Source organism: Drosophila virilis, chromosome 3, assembly GCF_030788295.1.
Source record: "Drosophila virilis strain 15010-1051.87 chromosome 3, Dvir_AGI_RSII-ME, whole genome shotgun sequence".
Lineage (NCBI taxonomy): Eukaryota > Metazoa > Arthropoda > Insecta > Diptera > Drosophilidae > Drosophila > Drosophila virilis.
In genome coordinates, this window is record NC_091545.1 from 18,319,740 (window position 1) to 18,339,862 (window position 20,123).

At 42.5% G+C, this 20,123-nt stretch overlaps 2 protein-coding genes across 2 annotated transcripts; both read right to left on the reverse strand.

The window, feature by feature from the left end:
• Positions 1-2,864: 2,864 nt before the first annotated feature.
• Positions 2,865-4,580, reverse strand: LOC6623939 (Ionotropic receptor 67b). Its single transcript, XM_002047803.1, has one exon. It carries the CDS (start codon positions 4,578-4,580, stop codon positions 2,865-2,867), a length of 1,716 nt encoding a protein of 571 aa, XP_002047839.1.
• LOC6623998 (Ionotropic receptor 67c) lies at positions 4,387-6,965 on the reverse strand. The gene has a single exon (XM_002047804.4). It carries the CDS (start codon positions 6,052-6,054, stop codon positions 4,840-4,842), a length of 1,215 nt encoding a protein of 404 aa, XP_002047840.2. The 5' UTR covers positions 6,055-6,965; the 3' UTR covers positions 4,387-4,839.
• Between the last annotated feature and the right edge of the window lie 13,158 nt (positions 6,966-20,123).

The window sequence follows — 20,123 nt, forward strand, 5'->3', positions numbered from 1 at the left end:
TGAATTGCTCATAACACATAGCAGATTTGTAGATTGTGACCAACAAATATATATACATTTTTGGCAACAAAGTCTCGTCACACATTTGGCGACAAAACTCAAATACCCACTGCCTGGGTATTAAAATAAAAATTTAATAAAAGTTATGCACTTGCCGACAACTGCGCACAGAAATTTGCATAGACGTACGACTCTATTTTGTATGTTTTTATTTTTGTAATTGTTTAATCGCACTTTGGTCATCTATGTGGGCTAGCAACCCAGGCGAACGATAGAGAGGTGCAGATTGGAATTTGGATGAAATTGCATGAAATTGCATATAAAGACTTACAAAAACAGGGTATAATGGGTTTGTGGAAATGAATATAAGCTACAGAAATAGGCAAATCTGGCCCCATAAAGAGCATGATATTCTTAATAAGAACGACGATCTAGCATATCCACTGGTCCGCCTGTATAAGTGCGTCTATTCAAGAGTCAACAGGTGATTGCTTGAAAATTCTTATATTCACTATATTCTTTCATAGTACGTACGTTCATAAATAACGGGTAGACAGCGAACGAGTTATAGGAGTGGTCAATTTTAACCTATGATTATATGGGATATTTGAGAGTAAAATAAATATATAGTTGTTGATATGATGAAACTAATATCAAACATTTGTTGTGAAGAGCACTTCCTAGTCGGATACTTTTATGTTTTCTATTTTACTTTCAAATAGAGTTCATACTAAGATTCGCAAGAGTGTCGCCATCTGGCGCTTAAAGTGCGCAACTAGAAAGGATGCGCGGTTCATGACTTTGCTATGCAGCAAGGACAACGGTACTTGAAGCTTTTCTGTTATACGAGACTGATGAACAAATACTGTTATATACCTTAAAAGTCAAAATGTTATTTCGACTACTCGAATACTGTCTTTTTAATGTATATTTTTCTTATATATTATTTTAATATTTTTATGAGTTTCCACATAAGCTCAGTGCTTGGAAAATCCGAAAAATATAAATAAAAATACAAATGTTGCATTTGTAGTTTTCTTATGCTTGTAAGAAATGAAAAGTATTTAATTCAGAGAAATTCCATTTGATTTATAAACGAGTGTTTCGGCGTACTAAAAGCTTCAAAAATGTTAATGTAATATCTTTAAATACACAGTCTGATCTATCGCCCAACATCACCGACCACATGTTGGTGTGGTTGGGCTGGCCTAATGCATTTTCGACTTCTTTGACTGTGTGGAGGAAAAAAAAAAACAACAAACTGAGCAACGCCCGCATTCCAATGAAAGCGCCAGCAGCTGCACGAAGAGCAAAATCAACAACAAAAACAACAGCAGCAAACACAGCCAACATGCAGGCACACACAAGTCAAAGAAATTTGCTGTTAATTCACGTATTAACCTCTTGACATTTGGCAGCAGCGTCGCCAACCGAAAGAAAAACATGTCGACAAACCTGCAACATGGTGGCATTAACGGGGACGCGGAGCAGGAATGGGTGGGCGACGAGCGGCACATCTGCCCGGTCGCTGTGACGCTGAATAGAAACTGTGTCAATGTGCCAACAACAAATGTTTGGGCGTTGTGGATGTGGATGATGTTGGTGGCATGTGGGAGGGCCCGCAGCGATATTGGCGTTGGAGCTGAAGCGTTGCCTTTGGAGTTGGAGCCACGCCAAATGGAAAACTGTGCGCCGCGTGTGTCTATGTGTCTATGAGTACGTGCGCCTCAATGACTTTCAATTAAATCAATATTCATCGTTTTAGCTGCCTCGGGGTCTAAATGGCAACGGGCGGCCCCGGCACAACCCGGCCAGGCACAAGCTGAGACAGAGGCTAGAGAATAGAGGCTGAGGCTGTGGCTTAGGCAGTTGCTGCAGCCACTCCGCTCCTTGATTAGACGCGACGCGGCCACGACAACAACAACAATAACAGCAACAACAACAGCAACAACAACAGCAACAACAAACAGTTAACAGCTAACATCAATGGCTAACAGCAACAGCAGCAGCAGCAGCAGCATGGGAAAATGTGCAATTTTGGCCAAAAATAAATAGCAAAAGCTTGAGGAGACCAAGCGAATGAGATACCTGAGTGGCCTGACCGAGCCTGGGCACATTCATTGCGCAAATTTTGTGGACTGTCTGTGCAGCCAGTCTGCAATCAAAGATACACCACCAAATAAACATTTGAATCACTTGCCCGAGCCTTTCACAAAAACAACAACAAGCATAAACAAAAACAACCACAGCACAGAAGTTGGCTTAGACGAGAGCCGCGCGCGAGTAAATAATTAATGTTTGCCAATAACCGAAGACACTTCCAGCGCTCGCAACTGCCAGTTACTGATCCCCAGCCCGCCAGCGGGCCAGCTCGCCCGTTGTCGAAGCCAACTCAACAAGTGTGCCCGCTGGTAATGCAAATGAGGCGTTTGTAATTGTTAGCTGCAGTTGGAGGATTAGGGTGTAGGCAAAGAGAGTGGGGAGAGTGAGGCTTCTAGGAGTCAGTTCCTACAAATATTAGAAGGAAAGTCGCAGGAAAGAACAGCACGCCGAGGAATAGACACTCTTTTAGAATTATTAGAACCATAGATACAGATATCATATAGCTGCCATAGGAATGAAAGGTCGAAAAATTGAAGAAGAAGAAGTGGTTATTATAAGGTGAAATTGAGGTAAACAGTGTTCTATGTTGTCTATTAACACAATTTCCTCAGCTTGGCCAGTAAGATTTAAAATATAGTAAAATAAAATGCGAGGAAAGACATTTTATTCTATTATTTTAAAATGATTCACTAAGAAAACTCCTTTCACGGGTTACAGATTTTCAGATTTTCTATAAACACAACTATCTGAACGCCCTAATTTTACACTCCCTCTGTTAATCGCGAACTGGAGCCCAGCCAACTCTCATAGATAAAGCATGCAGTGGATAACAATATGCCACATAGCCAAACTCCAGCTGCCGCATAGTAGTACTCCAGATCATTGGAATTCACCTCCTGGTATCTGGCACGGTTTACAAAACGCAAACGTCCACTCTGAATCCCATGGGCAAACCCATCGCTTTTCATCTTGAGCAAGATTCCGCCCTCGAACATGCGCCGCACATACCAATTGAAGATCTTTAGGTAGGGGCGCCCATAGGCCGCGGGCATGAAGAAGGGCTGCTGGTAGATGATCTTCGGTAGCTTGTGGAATAATGGAACGCGTAAAAACTTTTGCTGGTACAGTGCAAACTCAATGCTATCTTCAAAGCCGTTGTGCAGCATGCTGGTGTTCAGTTCGAGTCGATATTTATCCACCAGCTGCTCCGGTGTGACCACCAGACGTTTGGCCAGCTGCGGATGCAGATCGGGCAGCTTGTGTAAAAAGTTCAATTCGACTTCCTCTTGCGGCAACTCGTAATCCGTGCCCTCCAAGTCGTCGAAGGTGTTCAGCTGCCTTTCATAAAGGCCCGCCGCCAAATTGCTGGACAGCTGCGCCAGGTAAAGATTGGTCAGCATTAACCCAGCTACTGTCATTATAGTGTAAAGCAGCAGGCGACGTGGCGCAGGTGGAGCAATCAGATCTCTGCCGGGCGGCAGAAAGAGCGTTAAGCGCAAGATTTCCAGAAAGGCGCCACTCAAAGTGCGGCGTCCCCGAGAGAGCAGAAACAATGCAGCACTACAGTAGATCAACATGGCCAGACATGCCAGCCAGGTGACCCAGTCGTAGGGCTTCAGCAGGTACATATACCTGGGCAACAGCCTAGCTGATGGTGCCATTAGAAAACTGTTCTCATGCCAGAGGACAACACTGCCCGTGAAATTCGGTGTCTCTGCCAGCAGATACGGTAAAAAGTCGACGAAGCGACTGCTGAGCGCTTCATTAGCTTCCTTTAAGGTATCCAGTGTGCGAGTTCGTATGCTGCCCTTGTAGTGGCTAATAAAGTCCAGTATCATACGCAGCATATAACCAGCATATATAACACGATTTCGATGGTCTCTAAAAAGAAAGGCCCTAGGTGCGCCGCTCGGCAGAATGCCACAAGTTATCTCAAACCCATGAAAATCCCAAAGCAAGCCACGTGTGCGATTAAAATACTGCAGCGTAGTTGCCATCTCCAGCAGTCGCAGTTTCGGATACGGCATATAGCTATACAGCTCCTGAGTGCGCGGCAACACCACTAGAATGTGCACCAAGCCCTGACGCCAGCAATGAGCAAAGAGTTGAAACAACTTACCCGGCGTGGCCGCCGGATAAATGATGAGCACATGCAGTTGCTGAGCACGCCACAGCCAGGTGGTGAGATAGCTAACCATGCTAAGAGCATGCGCGTCCTCCAGAAATATAATGGTCAGAGCACGTTCACTGAAGTTGCCATTAAGTACAAGCTGCAGTGTCGCATTGCTAATCCGAAGTGTTGGTATGCCAGGTACTCTAGTTGGCATCAGATTATCAAAAAGCGATTTGTTTCCAAACTCGACGTACACATTAAGTTCCATGTCGTACAAAGCGTTGAGCTGATCAATGCACTGGCCGACAAAGCTGCCCGGCAGCAACGTTAGATTCTGTAGCGTGTTCAGGTAAAGTAAGTCCATTGGAGCTCTTTGGGTCACCAAAAAGTTGGCGTGCTGCTTTTATAGATATAGTTTAGGGCAGGCCCCATCATTAGGACTACAATGTAGTCCACTTACAACACGTTTATTGATGTGCGTTAAGTACATAATTAACCATACAATTGAAATTGTTTAGTCATGTGCCCACGAAACAGCTCCAGCAGGAAGCAGAGCATTGACAATACCAAACCCACAGCCCACAAGACATACGCATAGTAATAGAATTCCAAATCGTATGGTTTCAGCTCATCCTCCTCACCACGATGTGAGTGATGCCACCTTCGATTGTTTCCAACCATGCATCGCTCTTCATCTTGGCAAGTATGCCACACTCGAAAATGCGTCTGAGATAGATATTCAGCATGCTAAGGTAAGGCAAGCCGGTGACCACTGGGACGGACATAAAACCATCGATGAAACTCTGTGTTGTCAGCTTGAAGAGCGGTACTTTCAGCAGGCGCTGTTGATAAAGAATGCCATCCAGGCGATCAATATAACCGATATACATGTAACTTGTGTTTAGAGCAATTCGAGAAGCATCCACAACGCTGACGTCAACAACGATAATGCGCTTTTTGACCGCATCTGGCATGGACTGCGCCCTTTTGAAGGTCTCGGCATAGGAATTTTCGAGCAGCAGTGGATAAGGAGCGCGTACGAGATCGTCGAAAGTATTGAACTGCGGTTCAAACAGACCCGATGTCAGCATGCTCGAAAGTAATGCCAGATAAAAGTTCGTCAATATGAAACCAGTCAACATCATCATGAAGTGGATCGTAAGATGTTGCCAGTTGGAAAAGCTGATCACCGGTTGTGGAATAAACAACAGGTGACACCAGCTGCTCAAAAAATGCTTCCCTATTTCGGAGACACCATTTCTATTGCTGCTGCTATAAAGCATTAGCATCCCGTATCCAATCGTTCCAGCTACTGCGAGCCACATAGTCCAAGTGAAAGGGCGAGCAAAATACAAATATCTAGCAAGGGGCCGGGCATGGGGCACTGCAATATAATATTTGAGTAGATGGAGCGGCGCAGTGCTAGTCTGATTCACGTGAAGGTCTTTCGGATAACAAATAAAATCCATCTTCCTGCTTGCAAACAAAGCAATGGCGGTAATTTGTAAACGCTCTTTGGGAACCTCATCCAAGATCCGGATCGTAGCATTGTGGCGTCGACTGAACTCCTTAAAGGCATTAAACATGTACCCGGCATAGACCAACTGACCCTTACGATTCACATACGAAAAAATGCGTGGCTCAATTGAAAATAAAATTGTACGAATCGGGTATTTCTGAAGATTTAATAGCTGCCGCCATCTGTTGAGGTAATCTTCCAGCTGCGTCAATCGCAGGATTCGAATTGATGGATACGGATTGTAGCTATAAAACAACACTTTCTGCTGGAGTTGTTGAATGAGTAGCACATTGATAAAACCTTCTCGAAAGCAGTACATATAGAGCTCCTCTTGCCAGATGTTTGGCTCCTTCGACGTTATGAAAACAATGTTAAGCTCATGGAGTTGTCACAAAAGGCGTGGCAGAAGAGCAGCCACTGAAGCATCAAGTGGAGGGTTTTGTATGTAAACTACGATTAATGTTTTTTCGGTAAACCTTCCAATCACACGATAATCATTAGAGCAGTTCTCTGATATCTGAATTTGGATTCTAGGCGTGTCCAGAAACTGTAGATCCAACATATCCTGAGCGCTATTCTTTATGTTGACGAAAATGTTTAGTTTAATTTTGTAGGCACTATTGAGTTGTTGCAAAACTTGCAATAGTCCAGCTGATGGAGCTGGTTGTGATTTAACAGCGTTGACTCCAGCCGTTTGAAGAATAATAACAAGAAGAGACAGCGATTTATATATAGTAGATATTTGCAACCAAAATAACATTTTTGGCCTTATTCAATTAAACGTCAAAGCTTGATTTCTGGAATAGTCAACGCTCTATGCACGACCAAAGGACACTAAGCGGTTTTGGGAGCAGCTAGTTCACTTTTTATGCTTCTGACTGATTCTTATCAGCCTTAGCGGCAATTACATATTTCGCCAAGCTTACGCTTACATTCAAGTTCAAGTCGCGCGCAGTTACTCCCAAGACAAGTCAGCTTGGTCTTATCGCCCATCGACCAAATGGTCGTTTGACCACATAATTGTTTGCTGGGCCTGGGGCTATTTGTTCCAAATTGACCAAGTTGTTATCTTTTTATGTAAGAATGTTGGTCTTGACTGACTGATAGTTAATCACGCCATGAACGCTTGGAAGCTTAAAACTCACTTGTAAAAGATGCATTTGAAACGTGTTTTGCACTTATCACAACATTTTCGGCCACTTTCAAAGAACTAAATTATAAAACAGCGAATACAATTTTAAGCGATTTGTGAACTTTGCCCCACAATAAAAAAAAAAGTTCGAATTTTTTGAAGATTTGTAAGCTTTTGTTGGCCACGGGCCGTGCTTTAGCTGCAGCGGCAATGTTTGAAACTCGTTAGCCTACAACAGCAACAACAGCAACGATTGAAAACAATTTAAAATTGAAATCGCTCATAAATTCTGTCACTAATTGTAAAGAATGGCAGACCTTGAATTCAAATCAACGGCTCAGTCAGCAGTCAGCCAATGGCTACTGCTAGGCAAATGTCTTGAAAAATTATGAAGCTACACAAATCTACAAAAACCAGCAATAGACACAGCAACAACAACAACAGCAGCAGCAGCAAGAGTATGCGATATCCATTGTGTTTGAAAATAATGATAAATAAATATAAATTTCAAAGGCAAACATAAAGAGCTATTGACTGTTGACTTTTATGAACAATTAGGCGGCAGCCACTTAAAGAGGCGAATATATTGAGATACAGATACGCAGATACAAATACATAGATACAGAGTGCAGGCATATAAGGCATACAAGTGTAGCGCTCACATGGTTAATGGGCCTCTCTATGGGTTCTCTATGGGCCTGGCTAACAATAAACTGCAATTGATTAGATCGACAACTGCAGCACGCAACTGCAAACAGCCAACGGGGTGTGGGGGGAGGCGTGTCGAGGGCGTTGCAAAATTGTGTGCCTTTGGACTTCAATTAATGCATTCAAAGCATTTATGCAAATGGCGGGAAATAATTTATCACCCATTCAAGACGCAACAGCAACTGCAACCGCAACAATTGCAATAGCTGCAATAGCAACAGCAGCAGCAACAACTGCGGCAGCAACAACAACAAACAAACCTTCTATCCAAGCATTGCAATATGCAAAAGTTTTGTTCATTAGCGCAACGCCCACGCAGTTAACATTCAGTGGGCGTGGCCGCAATCCGCACACGTTCTCTCAGAGTGTTTTTATTTTCATTCTTGATTTTATTTTGGAGGCGGCATCGTTTGATATGCTTTGCCTCAGCTGTCGATTTGATTTTGTTATTGTTGCATTTTATATAATTAGTACTTAATTTATCATTTTTTGTGCCGCACTCAATTGCTTGGGTTGTTGTTGTTGTTGAGAAATCGGCGCAAGGTTAGGAGATTAGAGATTTAAAGGCAGTTGTGGGCTGTGCTGGATTGCAATGTGGGTAGGGCTATTTCACGACATGGCTCTGATATAAATATTTAAGAATTTTCTCAATGATGATCGGGTTCTGTTTAGAGACCCAAAAAAATAAAAATATAACATTTTAAACCAATACCCTTCACCCTCATAATAAAGTTTTAGTGCTCCACTTTCGATCGGTTTATGTTTATAAGGTAATTTCTCTATCACTCCTTCTTCGTTCTTGTCAATCCGTTAGTAACGCCCACACAATTCGACACACTCTTTGTGTGCAGCGAAAGACAAAACCTGACCATAACATTAAAATAACAATCATCTACCAGTTACTTATCGCGCCACATCATAGAGACCACCCTCTGCCGCTCCCAGTACCAGGCCAATCGTTACCCAACGATCTGTTTAAAGTCTAAGTATGCCCCAAAGCTACATTTGAGTTATTTCGCAGTCAGAATTGAAACTGTAGCCGTAAAATCAATTTGCCAAAACGTCTACAACTTCATCACACAGTCAGTCCATTTAGTCATAGTCGCAGTCATGGACAGACAACGAGATCTAATCGGTATTTGGGCATCTGAGCTATTGAGGCCGCCTCATGCCAAATGCCGAAATAAAGTCGGACTATCGACATCGGACAACCAACCGCCCCATCTGCCAGCTTCGGCTTGCAACTCATAGCTGGAAGCGCTGGGCATACGAAAATACATACTAATATTTCTTGTCTATATCAATTGACTTTTCGGGGCAACATAAATTATATAGCCGCGACTAGCAGACGGTGCCAAAGACAATAATTCGCAATCGATAGATCGATTGAGGGAGTGGAAGAGACAGTTGGGCTATGCAATTTTCGCTGCACAACTAATGCCTGAGATTTGGCTAAATGGGTCACAGCTACGAGCTGAGAATTGCAATTGCCAATGAGAAAGTTATCGGGCGCTGTTGCGGTCACTGCTCGCTGGTCAGTGGTCAGTGGTCAGTGATAATGGGTTTATCGGCAGGCCGATGGGCAAGTTATTAGCGTGACAGGGGTTAATCAAAAAATTGCTGACCCTTGAGCACTTGCTGTTGCTGGGCGTATTGTATCGATGCTGGCCATAGACAAGCATATGCATTAAAAATTAATTGGCTATCATAAAATTGTGGCTGCTGACCAACAAAACCAAAAAAAAAATTGCTTAATCAAAGAGTAGGTGAATGCTCGTATGTTTAAAGGCGTTGGCTGGCCGGCTTGAACTTTGCACAAGCCAAGTTAATGGGCCATAAACATTGCTACGGTAAAAGTCAAGCGATTGTGCGCCTAATTTGTCGCTTGCCAGGCCAATCAGGCCGCCAGCAGCAACATGTTGCCGGCAACACAGCATAAACAAGTGCGGCAGCAACCACATACAAATCATGCGAGAGTGCGTGTGTGTGTATTGGCTGTCAGTTGCTGACATTTGCAGTAGTCCAATATGTTTGACATTCATTGGCAAGCCGCATGTTGCCAAGTGACTGACATTTTGCCGCTTGCATAACAGGCAGCAACAGCATTCACAGCAGCAACATCATCAGCAGCAACAGCAACAGCAACATCTAACAAGCTGGTAAATCAAATTCCGTAAATCGACTGATTGCATTTCTTGTTATCGAAAGCCAGATGCAAATATCGTTGGTAACATAATGTCGCAGCAAGTGTGTCAAAATATCATGGCTAACTGACTAAACGCCTTTTAAGTCTTTTTTAATTTCAGCGCTTTTGTTTATGGCCCATGCACTTGGCCATAAAAACTAACATTCTTGTCAACAATTGTTGATTGATTGCCAACGAGTTGGTGGCATTTTAATGCAGGTGTTGCTGTGTTTTATTTTAATTCAATTTTCTCTATTTGTTTTTAGCTATTGTTTTGCATATAAAACTAAACTGCAATGGCGTACTAAAAATCACACTAAAGATAAAGTATGCTGCCGAATTGTAATAAATCAGTTAAACTCTAAGATTTTATACTAATTTAAAGCTTTAATGTGGTCGCAAATACATGCAAGCTGCTGCGTTTGGTGTCTTGAGAATAAAATAGTTCAGCCAATTGATGCTTAATCTTAATCTTTTTTATATAGCTAATTATTGCAAATATCTAAATTCTATCATGTCACAGTTTGATGGCTACTGATATAGCACTTAAAGACGGACAATTGATTTCATAAGCAAAGTCACAATGCAAAGGGTATTGTGTATACGATGGCAATCGACTGCAACATTCGAACCAAAGTGCGAAACTGCTGTCAAGTTGATTAAATTACCAAAACCCAATTTGCATTTCGACACATTAACCTTGGCATAAGGAAACAAACTTTTCCACTTGAAATCTATGCTATGTGATTTTGAATTTTGAAGCCCGTTTCCGTTTTCGGTTGAATGTAAATGTCTGGTGCTGACATGCAGCCAAAATTCCATCTTATCTTAAACGCTTTGTCACTTGACTTTTAGCGCGTAATTATCGCAAAAACATTTTGTTAAGCGCGCCTACACCAGCAACAGCAACAACGACAGCGACAGCAACAGCAACTATTGCTAAGGTAACAAAAAGCGCTAAGGGGCCAAAAGCGGCTTTGTGGCTTGCGTTAATAACCATAAAAAGTCAATGCAGCTCTCGCAGCAAACCAAAACCAAAACTTAAACCAACAACTAAAAACCAAAGAGAAAAAGTTGTGAAGCAAACGCAAACTAAGCCATAAAAATATGTTTAACACACCCTCTGACAAAGCTGTTAACAGCGTAAAATGCGTAGGATAAATCCGTAAAAAGTGTATTGCTGTGGTGGCATTTGGTGTTGTTGTTGCTGGTGTTGCTGCTGCGACAACTGACGACGAGTTGTTGGCAATTTTTCTTTTTAGCACTGGCGACAAACGACAATTAAAATGCAAACAAATTGAATGTGTGTTCGGGTGTGTGTATGTGTGTGCTTGTGTGTATGCAGAGGGTTTGTCTAAGTGTTTTACGCCATAAAGTAGCGCACTTAACTTGGCCAGCGGCAACAGTTAGAGCAGCAGCAACAACAATCAGAGCAACAGCAACAGCAACATCAACAACATGGGCTTAGCAATTGGTTGCTGCTGCGCACGCGCGCAACATTTTTGTGTGCCTGGAAATGCGGCGAAAGTTGGCGTGCCGTTATTTTAATTGCAACATGTTGCCCGGTAATTTGTCTGCACTCGTAAATGTTGCGACGCTAATTGCCTAGCAAATACTACAACGAAATTGTTAGGAGCAGGGGCTGCGATGAACTTTGTAAGCAATCGTCTGTGCACCGAAAATTGATTCGAGTTTGTCTAGTGTTAACGCCCTAGGCCAAAACTTAACTAATCAATTCCTGCCAGCCCTCGAGCACACATTAACCTGTCAACGTGGCCAAGTTTGCAACACATTTAGTAAAGGCCGCAAGGCCTGGGCCACAGAAGCCAGAGAATCAAAATCAAAATCTAATCTATAAGTAGTAATCAAATTTGTGCTTGCAGCCAACAAACGTCGCCTGGACGCGCGCGTACGTGGCTGCCGCACAGCCCGTAATTATGCAACACATGTTCAGCGCAACAATTGGCCATAATTTAGTCAAAGGTAATTGAGTAAGCGCGGCGCAGCGCGGGCCAACGCCGTTGCGGCTGGCCTATCATTAAGCCACAATTTCGAGCCCAAGTTCCCTGCCTCGCCTTCACCCCTGCTCTTTGAGCAGAGCACGCATTCAGTAGTCGCCCTGATTGGGGAAGCCCGAGGAATCGTCTCTGCCACCGTGCTGCATGCTACCTTGCAAACTGGGCGCCTTGTTTATTTATTTCTAGTTAGACGCACATTACCTCTGCATAGTTACTTAATTGTATGGCATCCCTCGCTCATCCTCCCGATCTCCGTGGCCTGCCTACTCGCTGGCTTGGCGGAATAAGTATCTGAGCTCTGAGCTCTGAGCTGAGCTGCATTCCTTGGGTGTGATATGCAAGCTGTAAGATCAGTGAGCCACCGAGAGTATCCTTGAGGTAATTGCAGTGTTTAATGATTGAAAAGAAGTCAACGTGAGCTAAGCACAGATATGGAGAATGATTGAGATTGCTCTTTAATTTGCGGAAATTGCGATGGCCAGAAGTGGTTTTACAAAAGCGAAGAGCATTTTCAGAAGCAATAAACTCTAGAAAAGCTGCCAGGCTAACTCTATATAAACTCTGTCTTACACAAAAGATTGGAAATCTAACCATTTGGTATGACGAGTTTTAGAATTTAGAAAGTATACTAAGAAATACAATTATTAGTTTGCTTTGTTAATCTGCAAAAGTCTCTTACTGCCTTGCTCCGACCTTCCCCTTTCGAGAACCCAAGCCCAAATCGGCAACAAGTTGCAACTGGCGCTCCCCTATAACTTTTTGGTAGCAACCACAGCCCAAAGCGGCTTGGGGAACATTTAAAGCAACTGCTATCCGATCTACTGGCCATATTTGTTGAACACTTCACTTCATTTGTGCCACTTTATACACCTACAAATGTCACTCAAAGCAAAAAACATGTTAATTTACGAAACAGCAAAGCTTAAAATACTCCTAAACACAAAAACAACAACAACAACAAAAACAACAACAATGGTAAACAGAGTTAGCCAAAAAAGGCTAAAAACTGCAGCCAAATAGAGAGCGAAAAAAAATCAAACAGCGACGAGATCACAAGTCACGATAATGATAAATCGCAGCTAAACATTTAGCCGGGTTACCGCTGCCACAAAAGGTCGAGGGTGGATACCGACTACAACAACAACAACAACAACAGCAACAATAACAGCAGAAAAAAATAGTCACAGTAGCAAGAAAATTTTATTTACTCATTGTACAATAAAGAAATAAATAATAGCAAAACGTCAGCAGCAAAAAAATGGAGTAGCTAAACAAAAAAAAAAAAAAGAAGGAAGGCGACGTGTCACAGTTCGTGAAATAACAATAGTTCACAACCGGCCCCAGCGGCTGGATGATCAGAGACCCAGAGACCCAGCAAGCGCCCAAAACCCAAGCACGGACAGAGCAGACCGCAGCCAAATCCAATATCTAAGCTCCGTGCAACTTTAGAGAGCGAGAGATCAATATCTCAATGAGTTGACGATTGAGCCGAAGCTGCCGAAAAACAAACTCCAAATCTGGGGGCTATGAGGTGGCTTGTCATTCGATCGGCTTCTGTGCTGTCTCCACCATAGACCAGCAGGATTGGGTGAGAGGGAGGAGAGGGGAGTAGGTGGCAAGAACTGGGACCATAGCCTTAGTTTATGTTTATTGCTTATGACAACAACAACTGCCACCAATGTTGCTGGTTGCACTTTTCACAGTTTATTTATTCGCTTATTCGATATACAAATTTATAAAATAAGTTTTTTTTATGGTATGCATAAATTATGAATGTTTATTTTAATGCTTTTGCTGTAAAAGGTCAACAGCAGCATTCGAAGTTAATTTTTATTCAGATTTTTGATTCGTTTTTATTTCTTTTGTTTGATTTATTTTATTTTTTTTATTTTTTGCTCAGCGTTTTGCATATTTGGAGCGATATTGATGCTGTACTTGCTTTTTGGCTTTTCGTTTAGACGCGTCACGATGTTAGCGACCTAAATTGAAATATACCCACAGTTGATAATACTCTGTTTTTAACGTGCAACAGAGTATATTGACGTTCGTTTAATGCAATTCGAAGCTACATATTCGAAACTTGGCAAATACACTAAGACCACAGTCTTAGTACCCGACAAGCTACTCACGACCTCCTGTAAATTCGAGATATCCCAGTTATTGCTTTGGGTTTTATACTTTTGGGCATTCACCTGCAACGCAATACACGGAGAGCAGTGTATTGCTTAGTCGGTTGAATCAGTTTAATTTGCGGACAATGAAGATTTAAAGCTGCCTTGCTTGACATTTCTATAACTCAAACAATAGGGTTGGGTATTATAATATTGTTAGTACAAGCTGAATCGATATAGCTTCTCGCCTTGGTTTTTAGACAAACAGACTCCCAATCGGGAAGCTATCTTGATCAAGTTTTGTATAGATTCGACTTTTTGCAACGGGGCAGTACATATGAATGCAGAAAATCTGCTAAACAGCGGCAGCAATATATCAAAAAAATATGGCTCCCATGGGAGCAAACTCTCAAAAAATGCCTTTTGCTGATAACTTTTCATGATAACTGAAGAAAACTAAGAAGTAAATATCACAGTGCAGAAGAAATCTGTTAAAAAAAGAGTTTTAATAAATTAAAAGTATCATTGTGTGGCAGTGTATCGAGCCTAGTCTCTGAAAATGACATAAGTTACGCCCCAAGTTACGTTAGCTATTCTAACATTACTTGCTGCATTTTACTCCTAGACTTTACGCGTTGTCTCTCTTCTTTGCGCTTTTATTTATATACATTTTTATAATTGCCGATAATCTGATATTAAATGCATTGTAATAAGCGCTCATGTCGACATCGTCGTCATCGTTGGCATAAATAAACTCGTAGCTAAATGAACGATGTTTATCTGCATAACTCAGCAGTAGCCCGCCAGATACGCGCAGAGCTTTTTGTTGCAGCTTTGGCTGCTGCTGCTGTTGCTGCCGGTTGGTCGCATAATGTGGCCAATAACTTAAGGCACGAAAAAAATACGCATTTCGCTGCTACTTAAGGCCAATAAATCTAAGCAGCTGCACATTTCAACTCATCGGCGTGCGGGCTAACCAAAAAGGCCTGCAAGTGTAGAGGCCTTCAAGTCCTTCATTTCTATGCGATTGTCATCAGCAACAGCTTTATCATTGTTGTTGTTGTTGTTGTTGTTAGTTGGCTAGCTGGCTGGCTAGATGTCTGTCTTAAGTTGGCTTGCTTTGGCTTTCTTGACATGTAAAAGGTTTCAAGATGATGCTGCAATTACCGCACAAAGACCAGCAACATCTCAGCTATCACATTGATAAAATAGCCTTGAGTGCTGTTCATGTTGTTAGTGTTAGTGTTGCTGTCTGCTGTCTGCTGTCTGTTGTTGGTGTTGGTGTTGCTGTCGAGCTGCGTGTGGGGCAACTCATTAGTGGCATTTGACCTGCCATGCTCTTTCGCATGATTGAATTGGCAACAGCCGACAGCGGCCTGAAAACAGCAACAAATTTCTGCTTGTCAAAAAGTTTTCAACGATCTTTTTTTGTTGTTGTTGTTGCTGCCACAGAGATGCAACTGCAACAGCAACGCTGCGGCGTTAAATGTTGCCAGCGGGCAAAATGCAATAAGCTGCTAGCTGCTACACATGATCGGGCACCTCAGAGAAAGGGGGCGGATCGTTTGGCATTTTTGTAATCAACGCTATGCAAATGTCGTAGCATAAATTAACTAGCAATATATTGCCAGGTGCCAGTTGGCCGTGTTGTCGACTCTTGCAGCTTGCTGCAGCTGTGGGGCTGTGGCAAAAAGTTTGACAACCTTCGCAGCGTGTTTTGATTTGACACCTTCCCGGTCAGCGCCATTAAGCGACGGCATAGCTGCCGCTCCTCCTGCTAAACGTGTGAATTTGTACCGATTATCTGTCGCATGCGATTGCATTCGGCAGTTTTCGCACTACATTTTCTGATTAGCGATAACTGATTTTTCCTGGCAAATGTTGTCGATTTGTTGATTTTTTCCCAACGGAATACCAGGCGATTTGCGCATTTGTGTATTTGTCGCTGATAAATTATGCCGATAAGCGGATTGCAAATGGAGCATAGCTGACACCGATAGACATAATATCACAAATACAACATTCAGGAGTGCCCGACTAGCAAATACCCTAAATCATAAATTCCTGGCTTATCGTGGATTGGATTGATTAAAGCCAGGTTTGCAGCCTTGGTAGAAAATAGGTAAAAGTTTAAGTTGAGCTTAATAGACTTAGAACGGGAATAGTTTAAGCGCAATTGTCAGAAATAAACAAAAAAGGAATGCGCAGACTGAGCATAATTAATCATGCTCGGAACTTCAGTTACCTTGCACATTTGGCAATTTTGTGAATGATCGCATCTGGACAACTTCAACAACTCCAGCAACAACAACAACAACAACAACTTGACACTGCACAAACCGCAGTATGCAACTGGAAAACAATTTTCATCTGCGCAGCAATAACTCAGCTTATTGTCAGCGTCGACCCACACGCTAACCCCGACACATACGGCACATCCGGACATTGGACAGCCACCGCCACATGTTATTCTCGGTAGTTGGCCAGGCGTCGTTAGGGTCAGCTTGGAGCATTTAGAGGCCGTGCGGCCGTTGCGGCAATTTGTCAATTTCATAATTTCAACGGCACGCGGCAAGAATTCCCCAAAATAACCAACTCCACTTCGTCTAACTCCAGGCGGCCCCACACTTGGTTGGCTATAAAAAAAAAGAAGAAAAAATTCTTGGAAAGAGTGAAGCTGCTCAATGGAGGCCAAGTCGAAGGCCAGCAAACAAGAGTCACATGTGAAAGTCAAAAGCCAGACTGCTCCCATATGCATTTGCTCTGCTCCTACTTCGCCCGCTAATGTTTCATTACGGATGCGGGCCACTTTTATATGGAAGAGTTGGAGCAACATAGTTGCCTGGCACTTGCAGTCGTCGTTGTCGTTGTCGTTGTCGTTGTCACTGTTACGTTGCATTAGAATAGGGCAACAAATCATCTCCATTAACCTAAACAAAACTGCGCAGACAATCGCGGAACGTGCATCTGCAGCACGCCATTGGAAGAGAAGCCCTGAGCTTCGACTCGGGCTCTGCCCTGGTGGTGGTCCACAAAAACCATTTGCAACAGCAACAGGCCACAAGCAACAAGTAACAACGGCATAAAACACATAGCAAAGGTGGTAAAATTGGTGTCACTTGTCACGTAGAACGTTAATTGTGAAACGGAAATGCTGCTACGTGCAACGTGTTGACGGTGTTGTTGCCATTGCTGTTGCTCTTACTGTTGCTGTTGCTATTGCTGTTACTGCGCCTGGCACGCCTTGGCAACATGTTGCAACTTCAACTTGGCTGCATAGTTTTCGTCTTCAGCAGTTGTATGTTGTGCTTCTCTTTCATTTGCAAGTGAGCTCGTTGTGAAAATTGAAAAATGAAATCAAGATACCATGAACTATGTCACGAGTGCAATTCTGAATCTCACCTCTATGCCCCAAGCCCCCACCCGCCGACTCTTTAGGCAAACACTTAAGACCCGCATTGACATTTGCATATTTTTTGGATAATTGAATTGTTGCCCAGCAAAGAGCAAACAACATTTATGCGGACACTTATGAGACCAACATTCGCTGTCCAAATGACAATTCGAAAACGTAATAAAAATGCAAGTGTCTCTCTGCAGATCGCAGCGGAATTCGGGGATACAACAGCAGTTATTCAACGTCCACGTCAGACCGGCTGTCATGTGAGGGCGCCGTAGGCAGCAGCCAGCCATAAGACAAACCAAAGCAACTAACAACAAGATTTCTCGGCTATCATGGGCACGTTGAAATTTAAATACCCTTGTATAGATGCGGCCTAGAGAAGATTAAAGTTTGGAGAAAATTCATGCTCGTGAATGCCCAGCACACGCTCAACGATTCCTCTAAAGAGCTATATATGAATAAATATTTTTTGATGTTGCTAACACTTTGTAAAGATCGCAAGTCTTGTCGATATATCTTGAAGAACAAAAAAGATGCTCATGCGAGAACTTATTTGTCGACTGATCATGCCCTTGGCATCTTTATTATATAGTACTTCAATAGATAATCCCAAATTTAGTCTCTGTCACAAAGGTCAACAATGTTTTTATTCAAGAACACAATTTTAGACAAATTCTTCCTATGGCAGCTACATTATACATTGACCCGATTCGAACTAAGTAATAACTGTAACAGGAAGACGTACCCAATCTCATTTTGTATACTTCTCAAGAATGCATATACTGTATGGCTTCAAAGATATTTCACTCTATTAGTTACACAGTTTCTGACTAAATTATTATACCCTCTGCCAGGGTATATTAGCAACAACAACAAAAACCAATCAGAAACGCAAAAATCTCTGACAACGTAACTGCAGTTGGCGTTGCACAGTTGCGCGATTAGTCGCGTGGGCGAAAGCGCAACATGACGGCCAACAGAGATTCGGATTGGTATAAAAATGCGGAGGGAGTGGATATCGCTTAAACGACCGCCGTCCTACGGCTTCCAAGTTGGCCAAGTTGGCAACGGGCTACGTGCGGGCTTTGTGATTGGATTTATGTTAATTTCTGACGAGATTTGTGCAACGCTTTTAGCTGCCGCTTGTTGTTGCTGCTGTTGCGTTGCAGTTGTAGTTGCTGTTGCCGTTGCTGTAGCTGTCAGCTGGCGGCTGCAAGTTGCTTAAACTGTTTTGTGTGCGTAATTAAATGGTGACATTTTTGATTGCAAAGTGTTTAACCATGGAGGCAGCACGCTGCGAATGGCAGCCGGCAGTCTACAGTCTGCTGCATGGCATTTAACTGTGGTCCATCAGGTAGATTTCGAGTTCCCAGCTGCACCCAGGACAACAACTTGTTGAGCTTCTATAACTTATTAGATACTTAAGCCAGTTTAATGAGATAAGCAAATAGTTGTTTGGAGCACTCAATTGATTTGGCATTTAAAATGTATTGTAAATACTGCTTATTCACAGCTAGTTTTTAAGTTTCAACAAATTGCTTATATTATTTTAAATAAATTTCAAGCGTAACTGAATGATAAGGTTTAGCAGAGCTGGCCCAATAGAATATTTGGCAATAGGCCCATTATATGCTGTCGTTTTCATCAGAGACAAGATATTGAGAATACAAATGAAGAAAGTCTTCCCTCAGCAACAACACATACGTCTATTTATGTCACATTTCTGTACCCGAGTAAACAAACTGTTAAACACAAATGAATAAATGAGAGTCAATAAATATGAGCCTTAAATTCTGTTAAAGTCAAACATGGAATTGGCTAAAGTTCAGGTTGAGTGTTAAAGCCATTTGTAACATTTAGCTATACATATACAAATTGCTTGAACTCTTGTTATACTTCGGATATTTGCAGCAGCATTTCAAGCAGTTACTTCGTGGCTAACTGACTACCTGCCACCTGCAACAGTCACAGCACATAGCAACAACCATAATATGGAGTCTGCAAATGCCACACACACTCACATACACACACACACACACACACACACTCAGAGCCACGCACAAGAGGCAAAGCCAAACTGTCTCGTCTGTTCAAAAGCTGGAGCCGCACTTGCATTGTCTGACGCACTGCCTCAGTCGCAGTCCCCAGATGCAGTCTCAGTCTCTGTCTGAGTTGCCAGTTTAAGTCTCTGCGGCGGCAGCAGCATTGGCATCGCATTACATGGCAACAATTTTGAAAACAATCAACAAATAACTTAAAATAATTTTCTAGCCATTCGTGTGCAAGTTGAAGTTTTTACGATTGCGGCGTGTGGCTTTTTATACCCTTACCCCATCCCCCTTTCCAAGCTGCAGCGATCCATTGGCTGGATCTTTGGAAATGCCTGAGAGGCCCAGCCTGAAACCTCGACGGTTTTGTCAGTTCTCTGTTACTCTAATGGGTCTCATAATTTTTGAATTATGCAGTTGTTGTAAGGCTTTTTTTTTCTCTACAGCTTTACTTATTTCTTTGGCCTGACAATACATAAATTTGTCTTTGAAGTGGGCCCAAAAGGCCGACGACAACATCGACGGCAGCTTGGCGAGAAAACCATTGTTGTTGTTGGTGTTTGCTGCTGCTGTTGTTGTTGTTGTTTTTGCGTTGCAACGTGCCGTTTGTTGTTGCAGCTTTTGATGTCATGTGTCATTGCTTGATTAGTTTTTAATTGTATGATTTATGGATAATGCCATTTAATTCGCATTGCACAAAACGTTTGCCTATGTTAACTAATGCTAATGCCGCGCAAGTTAATTGAGAAATTAGCATTATACATTTCTTTGGATTATTTTTAC